This window comes from Scyliorhinus torazame, chromosome 3, assembly GCF_047496885.1.
Source record: "Scyliorhinus torazame isolate Kashiwa2021f chromosome 3, sScyTor2.1, whole genome shotgun sequence".
Taxonomy (NCBI): domain Eukaryota; kingdom Metazoa; phylum Chordata; class Chondrichthyes; order Carcharhiniformes; family Scyliorhinidae; genus Scyliorhinus; species Scyliorhinus torazame.
The window spans coordinates 342,636,227-342,656,942 of NC_092709.1; the positions used below are offsets into that span (position 1 = coordinate 342,636,227).

The following is a 20,716-nucleotide window of genomic DNA, read 5'->3' on the forward strand; positions in this document are numbered from 1 at the left end:
GGACTGGTCGGACCAATTTGAAGGCTTTGGAGAGGATGCAGGAAAAAAGGTTTACATGATTAGTTCCAGGGATGAGGGACTTAATAGCTTGAAGAAGCTGGAGTTCTCAGCCAGATAAGAGAGATTTGAAAGCAGGGTTTGATAGAGATGTTCAAAATCACGGTGGGGGCTGGACAGAGACGAGCTGTTCCAAAGAACAAGGAAAAGTACAGCACAGGAACAGGCCCTTCGGCCCTCCAAGCCTGCGCTGACCATGCTGCCCATCTAAACTAAAATCTTCTACACTTCCTGGGTCCGTATCCCTCTATTCTCATCCTATTCATGTATTTGTCAAGACGCCCCTTAAATGTCACTATCGTCCCTGCTTCCATCACCTCCTCCGGTAGCGAGTTCCAGGCACCCACTACCCTTGGTGTAAAAAAAACTTGCCTCGTACATCTACTCTAAACCTTGCCCCTCGCACCTTAAACCTATGCCCCCTAGTAATTGACCCCTCTACCCTGGGGAAAAGCCTCCGACTATCCACTCTGTCTATGCCCCTCATAATTTTGTAGATCTCGATCAGGTCGCCCCTCAACCTCCATCATTCCAGTGAGAACAAACCAAGTTTATTCAACCTCTCTTCATAGGTAATGCCCTCCGTACCAGGCAACATCCTGGTAAATCTCTTCTGCACCCACTCTAAAGCCTCCACATCCTTCTGGTAGTGTGGCGACCATTCCCATTCGCCGAAGAACCATAGAATCACTACAGTGCAGAAGGAGGCCATTCGGCCCATCGTCTGCACTGACCCTCCAAAAGAGCACTCTACCTAGGCCCACGCCCCCACCCTATCCCGTAACCTGATCTAACGTTTTGGACATGAAGGGACAATTTAGCATGGCCAATCCACCTAACTTGCACACCTTTCGACTGTGGGAAGAAACCGGAGCATCTGGAGGAAAACCACGCAGACACAGGGAGAAAGTGCAAACTCCACACAGACAGTGACCCAAGGCTGGAACTGAACCCGGGACGCTGGTGCTGTGAGGCAGCAGTGCTAACCAGTGTGCCACCGGGCCGCGGAAGGGTCGAGAAGCAGAGGACGCCAATTTAAGATGAATAGCTAAAGAACCAAAGGCAAAAGGGGGAAAAACCTTTTTACGTAGTGAGTGATCAGGATATTGATATGTGGCCTATGCACCAATGTCCTACCTGGACCAGCTTTGATATTGAGTCATTGTTGTTGCAGGTGCCGGGATTTAGATATTTCAGTAAGCTCAGGGAAGGTGGTAAAAGAGGGGGAGGGGTGGCATTGTTCGTCAAGGACAATATTACGGTGGCAGAAAGGACGTTTGATAAGGACTCGTCTACTGAGGTAGTATGGGCTGAGGTTAGAAACAGGAAAGGAGAGGTCACCCTGTTAGGGGTTTTTTATAGGCCTCCGAAAAGTTCCAGAAATGTAGAGGAGAGGATTGCAAAGATGATTCTGGATAGGAGCGAAAGCAACAGGGTAGTTCTTATGGGGGACTTTAACTTTCCAAATATTGACTGGAAACGCTATAGTTCGAGTACTTTAGATGGGTCTGTTTTTGTCCAATGTGTGCAGGAGGGTTTCCTGACACAGTATGTAGATAGGCCAACGAGAGGCGAGGCCATATTGGATTTGGTACTGGGTAATGAACTAGGACAGGTGTTAGATTTGGAGGTAGGTGAGCACTTTGGTGATAGTGACCACAATTCGATTACGTTTACTTTAGTGATGGAAAGGGATAGGTATTTACCGCAGGGCAAGAGTTATATCTGGGGGAAAGGCAATTATGATGCGATGAGGCAAGACTTAGGATACATTGGATGGAGAGGAAAACTGCAGGGGATGGGCACAATGGAAATGTGGAGTTTGTTCAAGGAACAGCTACTGCGTGTCCTTGATAAGTATGTACCTGTCAGGCAGGGAGGAAGTGGTCGAGTGAGGGAACTGTAGTTTACTAAAGCAGTCAAAACACTTGTCAAGAGGAAGAAGGAGACTTATATAAAAATGAGACATGAAGGTTCAGTTAGGGCGCTCGAGAGTTACAAGTTAGCTAGGAAGGACCTAAAGAGAGAGCTAAGAAGAGCCAGGAGGGGACATGAGAAGTCTTTGGCAGGTAGGATCAAGGATAACCCTAAAGCTTTCTATAGATATGTCAGGAATAAAAGAATGACTAGGGTAAGAGTAGGGCCAGTCAAGGACAGTAGTGGGAAGTTGTGCTTGGAGTCCGAGGAGATAGGAGAGGTGCTAAATGAATTTTTTTCGTCAGTATTCACACAGGAAAAAGACAATGTTGTCAAGGAGAATACTGAGATTCAGGCTACTAGACTAGAAGGGCTTGAGGTTCATAAGGAGGAGGTGTTAGCAATTCTGGAAAGTTTGAAAATAGATGTCACCTGGGCCGGATGGGATTTATCCTAGGATTTTCTGGGAAGCTAGGGAGGAGATTGCTGAGCCTTTGGCCTTGATCTTTAAGTCATCTTTGTCTACAGGAATAGTGCCAGAAGACTGGAGGATAGCAAATGTTGTCCCCTTGTTCAAGAAGGGGAGTAGAGATAACCCCGGTAACTATAGACCAGTGAGCCTTACGTCTGTTGTGGGAAAAATCTTGGAAAGGTTTATAAGAGATAGGATGTATAATCATCTGGAAAGGAATAATTTGATTAGAGATAGTCAACACGGGTTTTGTGAAGGGTAGGTCGTGCCTCACAAACCTTATAGAGTTCTTTGAGAAGGTGACCAAACAGGTGGATGTGGGTAAAGCAGTTGATGTGGTGTATATGGATTTCAGTAAAGCGTTTGACAAGGTTCCCCATGGTAGGCTACTGCAGAAAATACGGAGGCATGGGATTCAGGGTGATTTAGCAGTTTGGATCAGAAATTGGCTAGCTGGAAGAAGACAAAGGGTGGTGGTTGATGGGAAATGTTCAGACTGGAGTCCAGTTACTAGTGGTGTACCACAAGGATCTGTTTTGGGGCCACTGCTGTTTGTCATTTTTGTAAATGACCTGGAGGAGGGCGTAGAAGGATGGGTGAGTAAATTTGCAGATGGCACTAAAGTCGGTGGAGTTGTGGACAGTGCGGAAGGATGTTACAAGTTACAGAGGGACATAGATAAGCTGCAGCGCTGGGCTGAGAGGTGGTAAAGGGAGTTTAATGCAGAAAAGTGTGAGGTGATTCATTTTGGAAGGAATAACAGGAAGAGAGTACTGGGCTAATGGTAAGGTTCTTGGCAGTGTGGATGAGCAGAGAGATCTCCGTGTCCATGTACATAGATCCCTGAAAGTTGCCACCCAGGCTGAGAGGGTTGTTAAGAAGGCGTACGGTGTGTTAGCTTTTATTGGTAGAGGGATTGAGTTTAGGAGCCATGAGGTCATGTTGCAGCTATACAACACTCTGGTGCGGCCGCATTTGGAGTATTGCGTGCAATTCTGGTCGCCGCATTATAGGAAGGATGTGGAAGCATTGGAAAGGGTGCAGAGGAGATTTACCAGAATGTTGCCTGGTATGGAGGGAAGATCTTAGGAGGAAAGGCTGAGGGACTTGAGGCTGTTTTCGTTAGAGAGAAGAAGGTTAAGAGGTGACTTAATTGAGGCATACAAGATGATCAGAGGATTGGCTAGGGTGGACAGTGAGAGCCTTTTTCCTCGGATGGTGATGTCGAGCACGAGGGGACATACCTCTAAATTGAGGGGAGATAGATATAAGACAGATGTCAGAGGTAGGTTCTTTACTCAAGAGAGTGGTAGGGGCGTGGAATGCCCTGCCTGCAACAGTAGTGGACTCGCCAACACTAAGGACATTCAAATGGTCATTGGATAGACATATGGACAATAAGGGAATAGTGTAGATGGGCTTTAGAGTGGTTTCACAGGTCGGCGCAACATCGAGGGCCGAAGGGCCAGTACTGCGCTGTAATGTTCTGTGTTTTATGTTCTAACAGTGCCAGTGGGAATGGAATGTATGTTTGTATGTAAACTGAACCTTCATTTTCCCATATCACGTTTGTACTCCAATACAGAATCGTTGCATTACCTCAGTGAGCAATCAACACAGTGAACCAGGATCACAAAAAAAATAACACACCGACTAAGCAGAGAAAAATGAATCCATACGTTTTTATAGTACAATGCACACAATAGATATTATAACAGAAAACAAAACTTGGCTCTGGAATACAAAATAATCTTAAAAATAGGGAAAGAAAAGACTTTAAAAAAATGTCGGGCAAAAGAAAAAAAGTCTGTCGTGAGCAGGTAATCGTTTTCATACACAAATTTAAACTCCCCAGCACGTTTCGGTTGAGTACACAACTCCCTCACTTTGGTAGTTCATGGAAAAAGCGTTCCTGCCAGGCTCCGCATCACCATTTGCAAACTGTTCCACTTTGTATGTGGGCCACATCATCTGTTTCGATGGCACAGTCCCCTCATCCATCTTTGGCAAGAGGCTCCCACACTTGTCCTCTTCTTCCCCAACTTCTCAATCTGAGCCACCCGTGACCTCACCTCAAGGTAGGTGGGGTGTTGCAATCCAGGTGGTTTTAAATTTCGGCGCAGGAGGTTCCTAAACATAGAGAACCCATTCTGTGCAGTTACAAAAGCAGGAGGGAGGGTGGGCCCAATGGATGGTCAAGAAAAAAAAGAGTGGATCGCTCATTTCCTGGCACTGCTAGCCAGAGAGGAACTGAGCTAAAACATGTCAAAATCAAATCAGGGCTATTTTCACATATCCAAAACAAGCAAACAATAAATGTGACAATTTTGGTACCTGATTCCTTGAAACGTTTTCTAGGACTGCAGCCAGTGTATCTCCATTTCACAGCTTAGCTGAACAGAAGGAAATACTAAAAATAATGATCATCACTTAATTTTTGTTGTTCATAAGATGAGGTAATAACATTCTGTCCCTGCTTGAGACAGCAAGAGTGGTATTTGGAAAACAAAAACACAAAGTGGACGAAGAACCACATCTCGTCTAAAGAACCCATCAAAGGTTCCCAAGATCTTCGTAAATAGATTCCTGGTTAATGTTGAAGTCATCCACTGATGCCTCCTTCTCTGGTCTCCTGGTCTTCACAACCTTGCTGTAAATGCAGTTATTTGAACTATTGAAATTACTTTTGAGTGCTGGCCACACTGACGTGGAGTTGATCAGCTCCTTCCCGATCTCCCGGAAATCCGACCGCTTGTCTTTCGCAAACGGCCTGCTGGTTGGTTTTGGTGCCGTCAAGGGCTTGGGCTTTTTTGGTTTGATAGCCGGTGACTCACCTCCCCTCGAGGGAAGTGGGACTGAATAATCGTCCTTGATGGGGTCGTACGGGATCTCGTGCCCGACCACGCAATCCAAACCCTTTTGTTTCCAAGCAGCCCGATCGCCCACTTGGGCTTTGTCATAGATGGCAGTGGGCATAGGCAGGGGGTGGGGTGCCCTGCCTTCAGGGCATTGGTGGAACGCCCTTCCCTCCGGCTCATCATAGATGTGCTCTTCTGACCGAGGACAGACGGCCACCCGGGAAAACTCGTAGTTCACCCGCTCGTAAATGTCTGCGTACAGAGGCTCTGCCCTCTGCCCCGGGGCTTTCCTATCCCTGTAGCCTTGCTGTGCTGGATCTTGGGCACTCAGAGCTTTGGGTTGCAAGGCCTTGGGGACACTGTCGACTGGATCAGCATACAGGCAGTCCGAGTTGCACGTGCCGAGGGTCAGGGCGTCAACGGGGTCGGAGTAGATGGAGGTGGGATCTGTGTTTAGAATGGGCAGTTTGGGAGACCTCGGTGGTGTTGGTGGCCCTGCAGTGGGGGGATCTGGCAGGCTACGGGTTTTGAGGAGTTTGGACAAGTCTTTCTCCTCTGAGCCCCGCAGCAGGGCTTGCTCCTTCTTGGCAACAGTCAGTCCTTCAGATACACCAGATTTGTTTCCCATTGTCCCGCCATTACTATTGTTCACTGCCTCGGCAGAGTTAGGTGGTGATGATTCGGCAGACGGACATTCAGTGGTCCGTTCCGACGAGGTCAAGGCTGTGTTGTCACTCGGCTCTGATAGGGGAAAGCTGCGACGGCAGTTCTCAGCCTGGGCCTTCTGCTCCAGGATGCTGCCTTCCACCAGCAAGAATATGTCATTGCCGTGCTTGGTCTCGAAAGTGAAGTTCCCCGGGCCCGATCCGCACCTGCGCCCAGCCTCAAACGAAAACATCACCTGGGAGCAAAAGGAAAATTGCCATTAAGGTGACATTCAAGGTCAGGATCACTTCTGCAAGAAAGGAAAAATCACATCAAAGGTCAGAACGAAAGTAAGAATAAACCGGCATTTCCATAGCCTTTCTCAACCTCAGGTAACCCAAAGGGCTTTATACATTTTAAGTGCAGTCACAGATGTTGGAAACAGTGCAGCAAATCCGTGAGCAGCAAGATTCCGCAAACAGTAACAGGATAGGAACGAGATCATTTTTCCTTGTAAAAGCGATGTTGGTTAATGGATTGGCTAGGGCACTGGGGAAATCTCTCCTGCTTTTATTTTAAATATTGCCACAGCATCTTTTACATTCACACAAGGGTGCTGCTGGGAAGTTTAACAACACAGAGTGTACCTGACAATGCAGCATGTCTGCAGTACAGCACTGAAGCGGGAGCCTCTATTTCAGGGCTCAGTAACCTTCTGACACACAAGCGACAAGAGTGTTACGCGCTTAGCTGTGGCTGAGACCACGATGCTCGCGATGTGCTCGAGACTCATGCAAGTCATTCAGTGTTCTGCCCGATAGCTGATACACACTTCAGCTTGTGTGGCAATAAAACATAAGGATTCCTACAGTGCGGAAGGAGGCCGTCCAGCCCATCGAGTCTGCACCGAACCTCTGAAAGAGCACCCTACCTAGGCCCACTCCCCCACCCTACCCCCATATCCCCACCGAACCTGCACATCTTTGGACTGTGGGAGGAAACCGGAGCACCCGGAGGAAACCCACGCAGACACGGGGAGAACGTGCAGACTCCGCACAGTCACCCAAAGTTGGAAGAAGAGTCTCTGGTACTATGAGGAGCAAAGCTTCACTTTTGGGACCAAGCCCGGCAATGACATATTCTTGCTGGTTGAAGGCAGCAGCCTCGAGCAGAAGGCCCGGGCTGAGAACTGCTGCTGCAGCTTTCCCCCATCAGAGCCTGGTGACAACACAGCATTGACTTCATTGGAGGGGACCACTGAATGTCCGTCTGCCAATTCATCGCCACCTAACTCTGCAGAGGCAGTGGCGAACAATAGTGCTTACCCTCTGTGGCACCACCGCCCAATGTTTTGGCTGCTTTTACTTAAGGTCCTCTGGGACTTTCTCCTTAGATATAACTTTACACTACAAGAGGATGCCATGGATTTCAATTACTCAAGTAGGCATACAGTCAAGTGGCAGCATTCTGGTGCCGAATCATATAATATACAAAGTGCAACAACACCTCATTTGCACTGAATCCCAGTCATCATGCTGTATGTGCAAGTCTGCAAACATCATGTATCAAATTACAATCTAGTCTAATCACAATGTCCATGATCTATTGGTTTATTTATCCTGCACTTGATTCTCCTCGCACCTCTCTTCATGCAGCCTTCCATCTGCATGTCCTTCCATCACTTTCTCCCTTACTTGATTTTCTAGCTTCCCCTTAAAAGACATCTATGTTATAAACTAGATGATGAAAAACGATAAAGCTCTTTTAAAATTCGCACGGCTAGAGGTAGAGATGATGTTGTCAAGTGGAGTAGACCAAAACCAGGGGCAATAAATATTGGGTTAGTTGTGAATAATTCTAAGAAGGAAATAAGGAGAAACTGCTTCTGGTTAAAATATGGAACTCACCACCACAAAACAGCAGTTGAGGAGAACAGCATTTAAGACAAAGCTAGATAGGTGCATGTGGGAGAAGACTGAAGCAGGAGGTGACTCACGTGGAGCAGAAAGTTGGGCTAAAGTTGCTGCAAGTCCTGTGCAGCTAAAAACAAAACTAGCACACTACGCAAGGAAATAAATGGGAGTCAAGACAGCAGTCTGCCATGCAGTTGGACCTCCTGTTCGTGAACAGTACTGAACAACATAAACGTGGAGCCTACGTTAAGAGTCTCTGAACTAGATTTCCTCTGGTGAGCCACTTCCTCTATGCAGCAATCTTTAATGAAATTTAATACATTGGGTTGGAAAAATAAATGCAGCAGGTGACGCACTTGTGTCAAAGTTCACGTTGCCTTGCACTGAGGAATGGAAAACAAATGTGCAATGTTGCAGTTGGGTTGAGATACAAAGAGTAGGAGGTTATCTGTAGCTGTCGGCCTTGCGACCACAATGAAATTATATTTAGGATGCACCAAAAATCTTTAAAGTAGTTTGTTGATAACCAATGTGGAGAGTGAATATGCTGCCCCTGTGGTATTTTAAATAGTTTCCAACTAAGTACATGAATAACGTGAAGTGATTTAAAGGTTAGGCCTGTACAGCTGTATTTTTTGCGAGCTAACTTCCTATTGCATTTACAAGTTAAATGCATCAGAATTTGCTTAATACCTTTGACGCTTAAGGAGGTTGACTACCGAAGAACACGGATTTAATATAATTACCAAGAGGACGGGGGCTGGGTAAATGGGACTAAGGGAATAGCTCTTTCAAAGAACGAACGAGATGGGCGACACCACTGCTTCCGTGCTGATTTTAATTGCAAGCTTAGTAACTAGAGAAATTAATTTGGTCATTTGAGGAAAGTTGACTTTGGAATGCCTGGGACCATGTTTCTCTATACCTCTATTTCTCCCTTTCCAAACATCCTCCATGAACTGGATTTGGGGCAGTCTCAACCCAGTTCCTTGTGGCCACAGGCTCATGTCCAATGGTAACATTTAGAAAAAAAACTTTCCCCAAATAATCAGATTGGGATAAAGGTTTTGCTGATTGCCGGATCAGTTCCAGCAAAATTGTTTTCTCATCCAATTCATTCCTATAAATTCCTCAATTCCCTGCATGCTTGAGCCATAATCTAGCTGACTGGTGGAACAGGCTCAAGCAGGGTTGCAAACTCTTTATTACCCCGCAATTAAGGGGCAATTTACCTACCCTGTACATCTTTGGGATGTGGGGGGGTGAGACCCACGCAGACACGGGGAGAACATGCAGACTCCGCACAGACAGTGGCCCAAGCAGGAATCAAACCTGGGACCATGGCGCTGTGAAGCAACAGTGCTAACCACTGTGCTACTGTGCATTTAGCATGGCAAATCTACCTACCCTGCACATCTTTTGGGTTTGTGGGGGTGAGACCCATGTAGACATGGGGAGAATGTGCAAACTCTACATGAACAGTGACCCGGGGCCGGGATCAAACCTGGGGCCTCGCCGCCATGAGGCAGCACTGCGCCACCTTGCTGCGCGCGTAACCAAATATTTTTAACAGTCAGTCAATCAGGCTTTTCTCCCCATACCAGATATTTCTGTAATATGGGCGGCATGGTAGCACAGTGATTAGCACTGTTGCACAGAGGCTGGTTTAGCACACTAGGCTAAATCGCTGGCTTTTAAAGCAGACCAAGGCAGGCCAGCAGCACGGTTCAATTCCCGTACCAGCCTCCCCGAACAGGCGCCGGAATGTGGCGACTAGGGGCTTTTCACAGTAACTTAATTGAAGCCTACTTGTGACAATAAGCGATTTTCATTTTTCATTTCATTTCATTTCACAGCGCCAGGGTCCCAGGTTCGATTCCGGTTCGGGTCACTGTCTGTGTGGAGTCTGCATGTTCTCTCTGCGTCTGCGTGGGTTTCCTCCGGGTGCTCCAGTTTCCTCCCACAAGTCCCAAAAGACGTGCTGTGAGGTGAACTGGACATTCTGAATTCTCCCTCCGTGTACCCGAACAGGCGCCGGAATGGGGCGACTAGGGCCTTTTCACAGTAACTTCATTACAGTGTTAATGTAAGCCTACTTGTGACAGTAAAGATGATTATTATTATAGTTCAATTCTTCAAAGTGTTTTACTGGAATAAAATTTGACACAGAGCTACGTCAGGGCATGTTAGGTCAGATTACCAAAACCTTGGTAAAAGAGGAAGATCATAAGTAAGTAAATACCAAACTTGGGAGTACTGGGCACAGTTTTGGTCTCCATGTCGAAGGAAAGATATACTTGCTTTAGATTCGGGACAGAAAAGGTTCACCAGATTGGTTCCTGGGAGAAGAGATGATGAGAGACAGAGTAAATTGGGTTTATACCCTCTCGCAGAAGACTTGGGAAGGGATTCCATTGAAACATACAAGATTCTGGAGGGGTAGATTCTGGAGGGGTAGATTCTGGAGGGGTATCATAGAATCATAGAATTTACAGTGCAGTAGGAGGCCACTCGGCCCATCGAGTCCGTACTGGCTCTCGGAAAGAGCACCCTATTTAGCCCCACACCTCCACCCTATCCCTGTAACTCTGCAACCCCATCTAAGCCAAGGGCAATTTGGCATGGCCAATACACCCAACCTGCACATCCCCGGAGGAAACTGGAGCACCTGGAGGAAACCCACGCACACCCGAGGAGAACGCGCAGACTCCCCGCAGACAGTGACCCAAGCAGGAATCGAATCCGGGACCCTGGCGCCGCGAAGCCACAGTGCCAAGCACTATGCTGCCGTGCAGACAATGGTTAGCACTGCTGCCCCACAGCGGCAGGGGCCCGGGTTCGACTCCGGCCATAGGTGACTGTGTAGATTCTGGAGGGGTAGATTCTGGAGGGGTAGAGACTGAGAGGAAGACTTTTCACTTTTTCACTCAGAGAGCTGTGAATCTTGAGAATTCTCCACCCAGAGGGTTGTGGATGGTCCATCATTGAATATGTTAAAGGCCAAGATAGTTTAAAATGTTTGATCTCTCAGGAGATATCTGGAGCTGGTGAAAAAAGTGAAGTTGAGGCAGAAGCTCAGCCATGATCAAATTGAATGGTGGAGCGGATTCGAGCAGCCATGTGGTCTCCTCCTATTGCTTTGTGTTATCTATTAAAGACAAAAGTGAGGCTGACAAGTTTCGGGAAGGAATTTGAGAGCTTATGGCCCAAGCAGTTGAAGGCATGGCCGCCAATAATGGAGCAATTAAAATAAGAGCTGTGCCAATCGACACACTAACAGGAACATGGTGATGAGGTTCTTTACATGGCTTCACACCACACAGCTAATCTGAAAAATACCTGACTGGACACCGCTGATCATATCAAAGTGTACCTTGTCCCGGCCATAACGCCGCAGAAGTTTGTATGGCCAGTTGAACAGAACTTGATTGGTTTTGGTATCTTTCAGGAGGAGGCTCTCCTTGTCTGCTTTGAGAGTGTATGTCCCCTGGAGATCGCACCTGTCTGCGGCTTCAGTCTTCTGTACGTTAACCCAGAACTCGTTCACTGTGAATGGAAATCATAGCTGTTTAATCACAAGATTGAGTCATTGTGTCATGGTGCAAACGGGAAGGAGAGAGAGAGAGAGAGAGAGAGGAGAGAGAGGAAGAGGGAGGGAGGAAGAGAGAAAGAAAGAGACGAAGAAAGAAATGGAAGGAGAGAGAGAAATGGAAGGAGAGAGAGAGATGGAAGGAAAGATGGAAGGAAAGAAGGAAGAAAGGAAGGAAGGAAGGAAGGAGAGAGAGTGAGAGAGTGAGAGAAGGAAGGAGGGAGAGAGGAGAAGGAGAGTGATGGAAGGAGAAAGGAGAGATCGAGAGATAGGGAAGGAGAAAGAGAGAGGAGAGAGATAGGAAGAGAGAAAGGGAAAGAGAGAGAGAGAGAGAGAGAGAGAGAGATGGGTGGGCTAAAGGAGATACTTAAATCACCAACAGTAGCAATAGAGGTGAACAAGTACATTTTTAAAAGCCAACAAAGCATTGGGGTTCATTTCTGGAGCAAATACAATTGAAAACTAGAAATGTTGGGCTGGATTTACCGGCCATCCTGTGCGTGTTTTTTGACGGTGGAGTGGCCCGCCAGCTGGATTTACTGACCCCGTCGTTGTCAATGGAATTTCCTGGTGACTGCACCCTTGTCGCCAGGAAACCCGTGTGCCAGCATGGGACCAGAATGTCCAGCCGGTAGATCGCGCCCGTTATTTTAAACATGTAAAGAACCTTCTCCTACCTCCAACCATCTTCAGCTGCATCATCAATGACCTTCCTTCCATCATAAGGTCAGGGGTGGGGATGTTCGCAGGTGGCTGCACAATGTTCAGCACCATTCGCTCTGACCATTCACAATACTAAAGCAGTCCCTGTCCAAATGCAGCAAGACCTGGACAAGATCCAGGCTTGGGCTGACAAGTGGCAACTTACATTCGTGACACACAAGTGCCAGGCAATGACCACCTCCTACAAGAGGCTGCAGTCAAGGGGATGCTAAATAAGAGCAGTTTGAGAGAGAATGGCAAAAGGAATCACATGTGGAGCATGGTCACATAAATCTGTTGGGTGGAATAGCCAACTTCTGTGCTTATAAATAGATAATTTAATATATAAAAAATTTCAGATGCGCCATGATGGTACTCAATCTTCGAACATCACTGGAAATCAAATGTTCGTCATTATGGGTTCTACATTTATCAACTGGAAGAGCTTTATGCAGCTGGCAGGAATAGAGGCACAATATTTCAGTGAAATGCCAGCCAAACCACCCTGCTTACCTTCTGATCGAGAATAGTAGATACTGTTCTCTGCCATCTCCAGAGGTTTTGAGTTTGCGCCACAACAGGGATCAGCAACGGAAGTCTGAAAGCGAGAGAGACAACCTTAAATCAGAAACCATCAAACGGACACCCAGAATCATCTTTGGGTGATGTAGTGAGAATGTTACTGGACTAGTAATCACGTGGATTAATAATCCAAAGAATGGGAATTCAAATCCCACAACACCAAGATTTGTTTTTAGGTTTAACAAATTTGGAACTGAAAGAAGTTGGGGCATGATTGTTTTGTAAAGTTAGAGTACCCAATTACTTTTTTCCAATTAGGGGGCAATTTAGCGTGGCCAATCCACCTACCCTGCACATCTTTTGGGTTGTGGGGCTGAAACCCACGCAGACATGGGGAGAATGTGCAAACTCCATCCGGAGTGAGCCGGGGCCGGCGATCGAACCAAGGGCCTCGGCGCCGTGAGGCAGCAATGCTAACCACTGCACCATCGTGCCGCCCAGCTGGGGCATGATTTAACAGGGGAAAAAAACAACAGTCCCGGTTTGGGACTGTTTAGCGGGGTGTTTCTTGGCACCTGCAGTGCTGGGAACGATCCCCACTATCAAACGGACGGGGCTCTAGTTTTTTTGGGGGGCCATGGTGAAGATGGCCCCGCCGGGGCCACACATTTTCCGGAAGAGATTGGGGCGCCATTTAAAAATGTATCTCTGGATCCTGCACAGTGAGCCACCCCTCACCCCACCTCATGGCTGGGCAGCCCCAGGCCTGATGCCTGGAAGTGCCAACCAGGCATCTTGGCACTGCCCATCTGGAACCCAGGCACTCGGATTGTCAGGTTGGCAGTGCCGGAGGCCTCCGGTGGCCTGGGAGACTATCCCAGGTGTCATTGGGTGTGGACCAGTGCTAAACGACGCCATGGCAAGGTCTCCCAGGCATGGGGCGCGATTCTCCAATGCCGCGCCCTATGGGAGAATCGCCATTTACGCCATCTTTTCCCGCGGCGCCGTCCGACACTGGCGGGTGATTCTCCGAGGAGCGGAGAATCGGCACCATACGCGCTGGTGCAGCGCCGGTCGCCGGCCACTGTCCGCGGCCGGGCCGCCGATTCTCCGGCCTTGATGGGCCGAGCGGCCGCGCGGAAACGGCAGAGTCCCGCCGGCGCCGTTCACACCTGGTCGCTGCCGGCGGGAACTCTGCGCGTAGGGTCGGGGGGGCGGCCTGTGGGGCTGGGCACAGCGCTCCTTCACCCGGGGGGGGGCCTCCGATGGGGTCTGGCCCGCGATCGGGATCCACCGATCGGCGGGCCGGCCCCTCCAGCCCCGGCCCTATTTCATTACGCGGCCGGCCCCTGAACCCCCCACGCCATGTTGGGTCAGGGCCGGCGCGCTGAGGGAGTCTCCCGCGTATTCGCAGGTTGGCGCGGCCCAACTGCGCATACGCGGGTTGGCACGGTGCCCATTTGGCGCCAGGAAGGGAGGCTGGAGCGGCGTGAACCGTTCCAGCGCCGTGCTGGCCCCTGTGGGAATCGGTAGTGCCCACGCCTGTCTCGCGCCGTCGTGAAACGCGACAGTGTTCACGACGGCGCGAACACTCGGTCTCCATTTCGGAGAATCGCACCCATGGTGTTTGATCCCAGGCCTTGGGAGAATCCAGCACAGACATATGTAAGTGAGCCTAACTGCTCACTTGAACATGTAAATCTAGATCATGCCTAGTGAGGGCAAGATCCAGATCGCACATCTTGAGTCCCGGGTGTCGCAAATCTCACAAGATGTAACGGCCTTGTTCAGAGTCCAGCTCGACGAGGCCGTTCGATTGGGCCCCTGGTAGGCCTCGAAGCTGTTGAATTGCCAGAAAGTCCCAGCCGGTTCAAGGACAGTCTCTAGTGAAAGAAACCTGCTGTTCTTACCCCATTTAGCCTATATGCAACTACAACTCCACCCCAGTTACTTCTGGTGCAGGGTTGATAAGTGCCGTCATCCTGAGAATGAATAAAATGGGAATGTATGCCTTGCTCCAGTCTATATTTTCCCTATCTTAAAGACTTCAGTATAACTGTTCTTGCAATTGCCAGTTCTACAGCATATGTCCGGGGGGAGGCCGTGGTGTAGTGCTATTGTTTTTGGACTAGTAATCCAGACACCCAGGGTACTGCTCTGTGGTCCCAGGTTCGAATCACACCACGACAGATGGTGAAATTTGAATTCAATAAAAATCTGGAATTAATAACGATGACCATGAAACCATACAAAAACCCATCTGTTTCACTGATATGAGCACAGTAAGAAGTTTTACAACTTCTAGCTAGTGACATCGAAACAAACCTGTTGGACTTTAACCTGGTGTTGTAAAACTTCTTACTGTGCTCACCCCAGTCCAAAGCCAGCATCTCCACACCATGACTAATATGAGCAGCACGGTAGCACTGTGGTTAGCAGAGTTGCTTCACAGCTCCAGGGTCCCGGGTTTGATTCCCGGCTTGGGTCACTGTCTGTGCGGAGTCTGCACGTCCTCCCAGTATCTGCGTGGGTTTCGTCCGGGTGCTCCGGTTTCCTCCCACGGTCCAAAGATGTGCAGGTTAGGTGGATTGGCCATAATAAATTGCCCTTAAGTCTCCAAAAAAGGGGAGGTGGGGTTATTGGGTTATGGGGATAGGGTGGAGGTGTAGACCTAAGTAGGGTGCTCTTTCCAAGGGCCTGTGCAGACCTGATGGGCTGAATGGTCTCCTTCTGCACTGTAAATTTTATATCCTTCAGAGAAGGAAATCTGCCGTCCTTACCCGGTCTGGCCTACATGTGACTCCAGACCCACACAGCGATGTGGTTGACTCTTAACTGCACCCCCCCTCACCAAAATGGCCGAGCAAGCCACTCCGTTCAAGGGCAATTAGGGATGGGCAACATATGCTGACCCAGCCAGAGTTCAAGAATGATTTTTTTTTTTTTTTTAAAGCCTTCTTAGATACTTGAAAACCATTAAAAAAATAGTTCCCCTTCCTCCAGGGTCTCAGGTTCGATTCCCCGCTGGGTCACTGTCTGTGCGGAGTCTGCACGTTCTCCCAGTGTGTGCGTGGGATTCCTCCGGGTGCTCCGGTTTCCTCCCACAGTCCAAAGACGTGCAGGTTAGGTGGATTGGCCATGCTAAATTGCCCTTAGTATCAAAAAAGGTTGGGAGGGGTTATTGGGTTACGGGGATAGGGTGGAAGTGAGGGCTTAAGTGGATCGGTGCAGACTTGATGGGCCGAATGGCCTCCTTCTGTACTGTATGTTCTATGTTCTCTTGATTAATGTACTTATCCCTGGGTCTGCATGCCCGCTCATGGGCTATGCAGAGTCCAGTCTCCTTAGAACAGAGGAGGTTAGGAGGATATTTAATGGAACCGCTCAAAAACATGAATTGTTTTGACAGAACAAATAAGGACAATTAGGGATGGGTAATGGATGCTGGCCTAGCCAGAAAAGCCCACATCCATCGAATGAAAAAGAGGAGAAACTGGTTTCCAGTAGCAGGAAGGTTGGGTTACCAGTAAATGTAGATTGCAAGAACTGGAAACAACACATCAAAATAATTAGAATTGGCAACTTGTTACGTTCTGGACTGCACTGACTGAAAGGGTGCTGGAAAGCAGACTCGACAGTAATATTCAAAAGTGAACTGAAAAGGTACATAGTACATAGAACATACAGTGCAGAAGGAGGCCACTCGGCCTATCGGGTCTGCACCGACCCACTTAAGCCCTCACTTCCACCCTATCCCCGTAACCCCATCTAACTTTTTTTCGTCACGAAGGGCAATTTATCATGGCCAATCCACCTAACTTGCCAGTCTTTGGATTGTGGGAGGAAACCGGAGCACCCGGATGAAACCCACGCAGACACGGAGAGAACGTGCAGACTCCGCACAGACAGTGACCCAGCGGGGAATCGAACCTGGGACCCTGGCGCTGTGAAGCCACAGTGTTATCCACTTGTGCTACCGTGCTGCCCGTTAACAAAAGGGAAAGAAATTACGGAGCCTTGGAGAAAGAGTAGGCAAGTAGGGCTGGTTTAGCTCAAGTGGGCTAGACAGCTGGTTTATGATGCAGAACAAGGCCAGCAGCACAGGTTCAATTCCCGTACCAGCTTACCCGAACAGGCGCCGGAATGTAGCGACTAAGGGCTTTTCACAGTAACTTCATACTTGTGACAATAAAAGATTATTATTATTAAGTGCGATTAATTAGATAGCTCGACCATTACAGCTAGTACAGGCACGTAAGCCTCCTTATTTAATGTATCATTTTCATTCCTGGTAAATCTCCTCATCAGTGACATTCATTGGACTCACCGGGAATGCAGTTTCGCACAGTTTTTCGACCCATTCTGCGCTGGTCTGTTTCTCCGCAGCGAAGGTGTACCGCTTCTCTTCAGTTTCAATGGTGAAAGCCGACATGGTCTCCTTCGGACACACTTCATTCTGTAATTGGGCGATGCTGATGCAGTCAGACAGCCGGATTATCTTTTTGTCCATTTTTTTGGTGGCCTGTTTCTCGGACACGTTGGCCCCATCCTTGCTGTCATAGAATTCCAGCCGGGATATTCCATACTGGCTAGCCGGATACAAGACAAACCAATTCTTCTTCCAGTGTCTCTGCAAAAATAACAGGACAAGAACGTGAGGGATTATGGAAAACAAGGAAGCCAGCTTGGCCTCATTGTAGAAAATGTCTTCCTCCAGCAGCTCGCGGTGGACCCGGTCCAACCAATTGCATCTTCCAAAGTCAGACTTTGTGGTTACAAGTGCAGGTCAGAGGCTAGGAATTCTGCGGCAGGTAACTCCTCATTGCTGACTTCCCAAAGCCTGTCCACAAAGTGAAAGTCAGAAGTCTGATGGAATATTCTCCACTTACCTGGATGAGTGCAGCTGCAGCAAGACATCCGAGACAAAACAGCCCACTTGATTGACGCCCCAGGCATCATCTTAAACATTCACTCCCACTCGACGTACAGTGGGAGTCGTGTGTAGCAGCTACAAGGTGCACTGCAGTAACTCACTAATGTTCCTTAGACAGCACCTTCCGAACCCCCGACCACTACCATGTACCAAGAGCAGCAGGTACATGGGAATCCCACCACCTGGAGATTCCACTCCAAGTCTCTCACCACCCCAACTTGGAAATATATCGCCGTCACTGTCGCTGGGGCAAAATCCTGGAATTCCCTCTCTAATAGCACTGTGGGTGTACCTACATCACATGGACTGCAGCAATTCAAGAAGGCCATCGCCTTCTCAAGGGCATTTTGGGATAGCCAACAAATGCTGGCCTAGTCAGTGACACCCACGTCCCATTCAATCACTTGAAATGCTGTGGACAAGCCATTCACAAGAGATTGGTTTCCCCAAAATTCATTTTGTACAAGACGCTGAACCACCAGGCAAAGGAGGTTTTCCTCCCCTTGGCTAGATTTACTATGTCAATTGCGTTACTGGCCGTATAATCCAGATGCCTCTCGTAAGAATGTCTGTTCAAGTCTGACCATAGCAGTTTGACAATTTGAGTACAGATTTTCATAACTTTGTAATAAAAATATATTTCTACTGGTTTACCAATTCAATTAGGAAATGGATTTTGCCATCCATGCCCTGTCTGGCAATGGGACTCAGTCCCACACCTACATGACTGCCCCTCAACTGCCTTCTGAACTAGTCCCAGCGTGCTACTCCATTCAAGGCAACTCGAAGGTGGTCAATAAAATCCTGGAACTCACTACCTAACAGCACAGTGTACATATAGCAAGTCTTCAGTTTTATGTTGCCCTGTTCTAAATCGCTCTTCAGTTAAAGGTGTTGGTATTCCCGGGAGTTTTGTTTTAATGTTGTTTCATACCGTGTCCAACATATTCACGCTTGACCTGATTAACGCCATTTTGGAGTGCCCTCTCCAACTCTCACACTTATGGTTGCCTCCACAACTCGGAAGTACTTTCACTCCGAAGCTACTCTTGGTGCCTCTCATTGCTCATTTCCAAAACACTCCCTCACGGCAAGGTTCCGGAAGAGAGAAGCTGCGAGTGGGAGAGGTGGCGAGTGGGATTTGGATTTGTCACATGTACCGAGGTATAGTGAAAAGTATCGTTCTGCTTCAGTCCAGACAGATCATTCCATACATGAAAAAACATAGGACATACGATAAATACACAAAGTAAATACATAGACAAGGCATTGGGTGAAGCACACAGAGTGTAGTACGACTCCGTAGAGAAGATGTGTGAAGAGATCAGTTCAGTCCATAAGAGGGTCATTCAGGAGTCTGGTAAGAGTGGGGAAGAAGCTATTTTTGAACCTCTCCTTGTTCTCAGACTTTTGTATCTCCTGCCTGATGGAAGAGGTTGGAAGAGAGAATAACCCGGGTGGGAGGGGTGTTAGATTATGGGGCCCGCTTTCCCAAGGCAGCGGGAGGTGTAGACAGAGTCAATGGATGGGAGCCGGGTTGCATGATGGACTGGGCTGTGTTCACGACTCTCTGAAGTTTCTTATGGTATTGGACCAAACAGTTTCCATACCAGGCTGTGATGGAGCCAGATGGGATGCTTTCTATGGCGCATCTGTGGACCTGCCGAATTTCCTTCGTTTCCTGAGGACGTATAGGGGCTGTTGTGCTTTCTGGGTCGTAGTATTGATGTGGGTGGACCAGGATAGATTGTTGGTGATGTGCACACCTCGGAATTTGAAGCTGTTAACCATCTCCACCTCGGCACCATTGATGCAGGCAGGGGTGTGTACAGTACTTTGCTTCCTGAAAAGGGCAGCGCGGTGGCACAGTGGTTATCAATGTGGCGTCACAGCGCCAGGGTCCAAAGTTCGATTCCCCGCTGGATCACTGTCTGTGCGGAGTCTGCACATTCTCCCCGTGTTTGCGTGGGTTTCCTCCGGGTGCTCCGGTTTCTTCCCACAATCCAAAGACGTGCAGGTTAGGTGGATTGGCCATGCTAAATTGCCCTTAAGTGTCCAAAAAAAAGGTTAGGAGGGGTCATTGGGTTACGGGGATAGAGTGGAAGTGAGGGCTTAAGTGGGTCCATGCAGACTCGATGGGCCGAATGGCCTCCTTCTGCACCGTATGTTCTATAAGCCAATGACCAGCTCTTTAGTTTTGCTGACATTGAGGGAGAGATTGTTGTCGTTACACCACTCCGCTAGGTTCCCCATCTCCCTCCTGTACTCTGACTCATGGTTGTTTGAGATCCGATCCACTACGGTCGTGTCATCAGGGTGTGTGGTGAGCAGCATGTGCAGTAGGCTCAATCAGCGGTGACTGCAAGAGTGAGAGAGCAGGCGAGGTCAGTGAGTGATAAAAGGGTCACGAGCGTCGGCGAGCAGGAAGAGCGACGAGCAGGATGGTGGGTGTAGTGAGGGTCACGGAGGGGAAGGTTGGGGGAGGGTCAACAAGCAGGAGAAGCGGCAAGCCAGAGGCTCAATGAGAGGCAGAGAAGCAGAGGATCAGTAAGCAGGAGAGATGACAAGCTGCAGAGTTGGCTATTCAGGGATTAGGCAACTAGTAGAAGTTGCATATTTCTTTCATATTTTTTAATTTATGTTATTTTAAAAGTTACTTAATTTCTGAATATAAATGTTTCAACTTACAGGGTACAGTGCTTTAGAGTTTTTTTGCTGAGAAATATCAGGGGATCTCATAGAAACCTTTAAAATTCTAACAGTTTTAGACAGGGCAGATTCAGAAAGAATGTTCCCCATGGTGGGTGTGGTACCCTCAATAACGAAGCTTAGAGTGCAAACAGTAAAGAAGGCTTTAATAAACTAAGAACTAGGCTAGAGCCGAGACGTGTACTAACTGCTGCACTGCCCACAAGGCGGCCCCTTATATACGGCTCACAGATGGGCGGAGCCAGAGGCGGAGTTCCCAGGGTTCCAAGCCCGGTCTTAAAGGGGACATCACCTTACATGATGACAAGGGTACAGTGTTACAGTAACCGTTCATCACAGCGGGGGAGTCCAGAACTAGGGTCATAGTTTGAGGATAAGGGGTAAACCTTTTAGGACTGA

General features: G+C 48.4%; 1 protein-coding gene across 1 annotated transcript in view; it reads right to left on the reverse strand.

Moving 5' to 3' along the window:
* Positions 1-4,109: 4,109 nt before the first annotated feature.
* dok1b (docking protein 1b) overlaps positions 4,110-20,716 on the reverse strand; it is a 107,769-nt gene continuing 91,162 nt past the window's right edge. Inside the window, exons 2-5 of the mRNA XM_072497727.1 lie at positions 17,003-17,305; positions 12,667-12,751; positions 11,236-11,408; positions 4,110-6,205 (exon numbers count right to left, since the gene is read on the reverse strand). Of these exons, the coding sequence (XP_072353828.1) occupies positions 5,000-6,205; positions 11,236-11,408; positions 12,667-12,751; positions 17,003-17,305 (1,767 nt within the window). The 3' untranslated portion in view covers positions 4,110-4,999. The remainder of the gene's footprint in view (positions 6,206-11,235; positions 11,409-12,666; positions 12,752-17,002; positions 17,306-20,716) is intronic.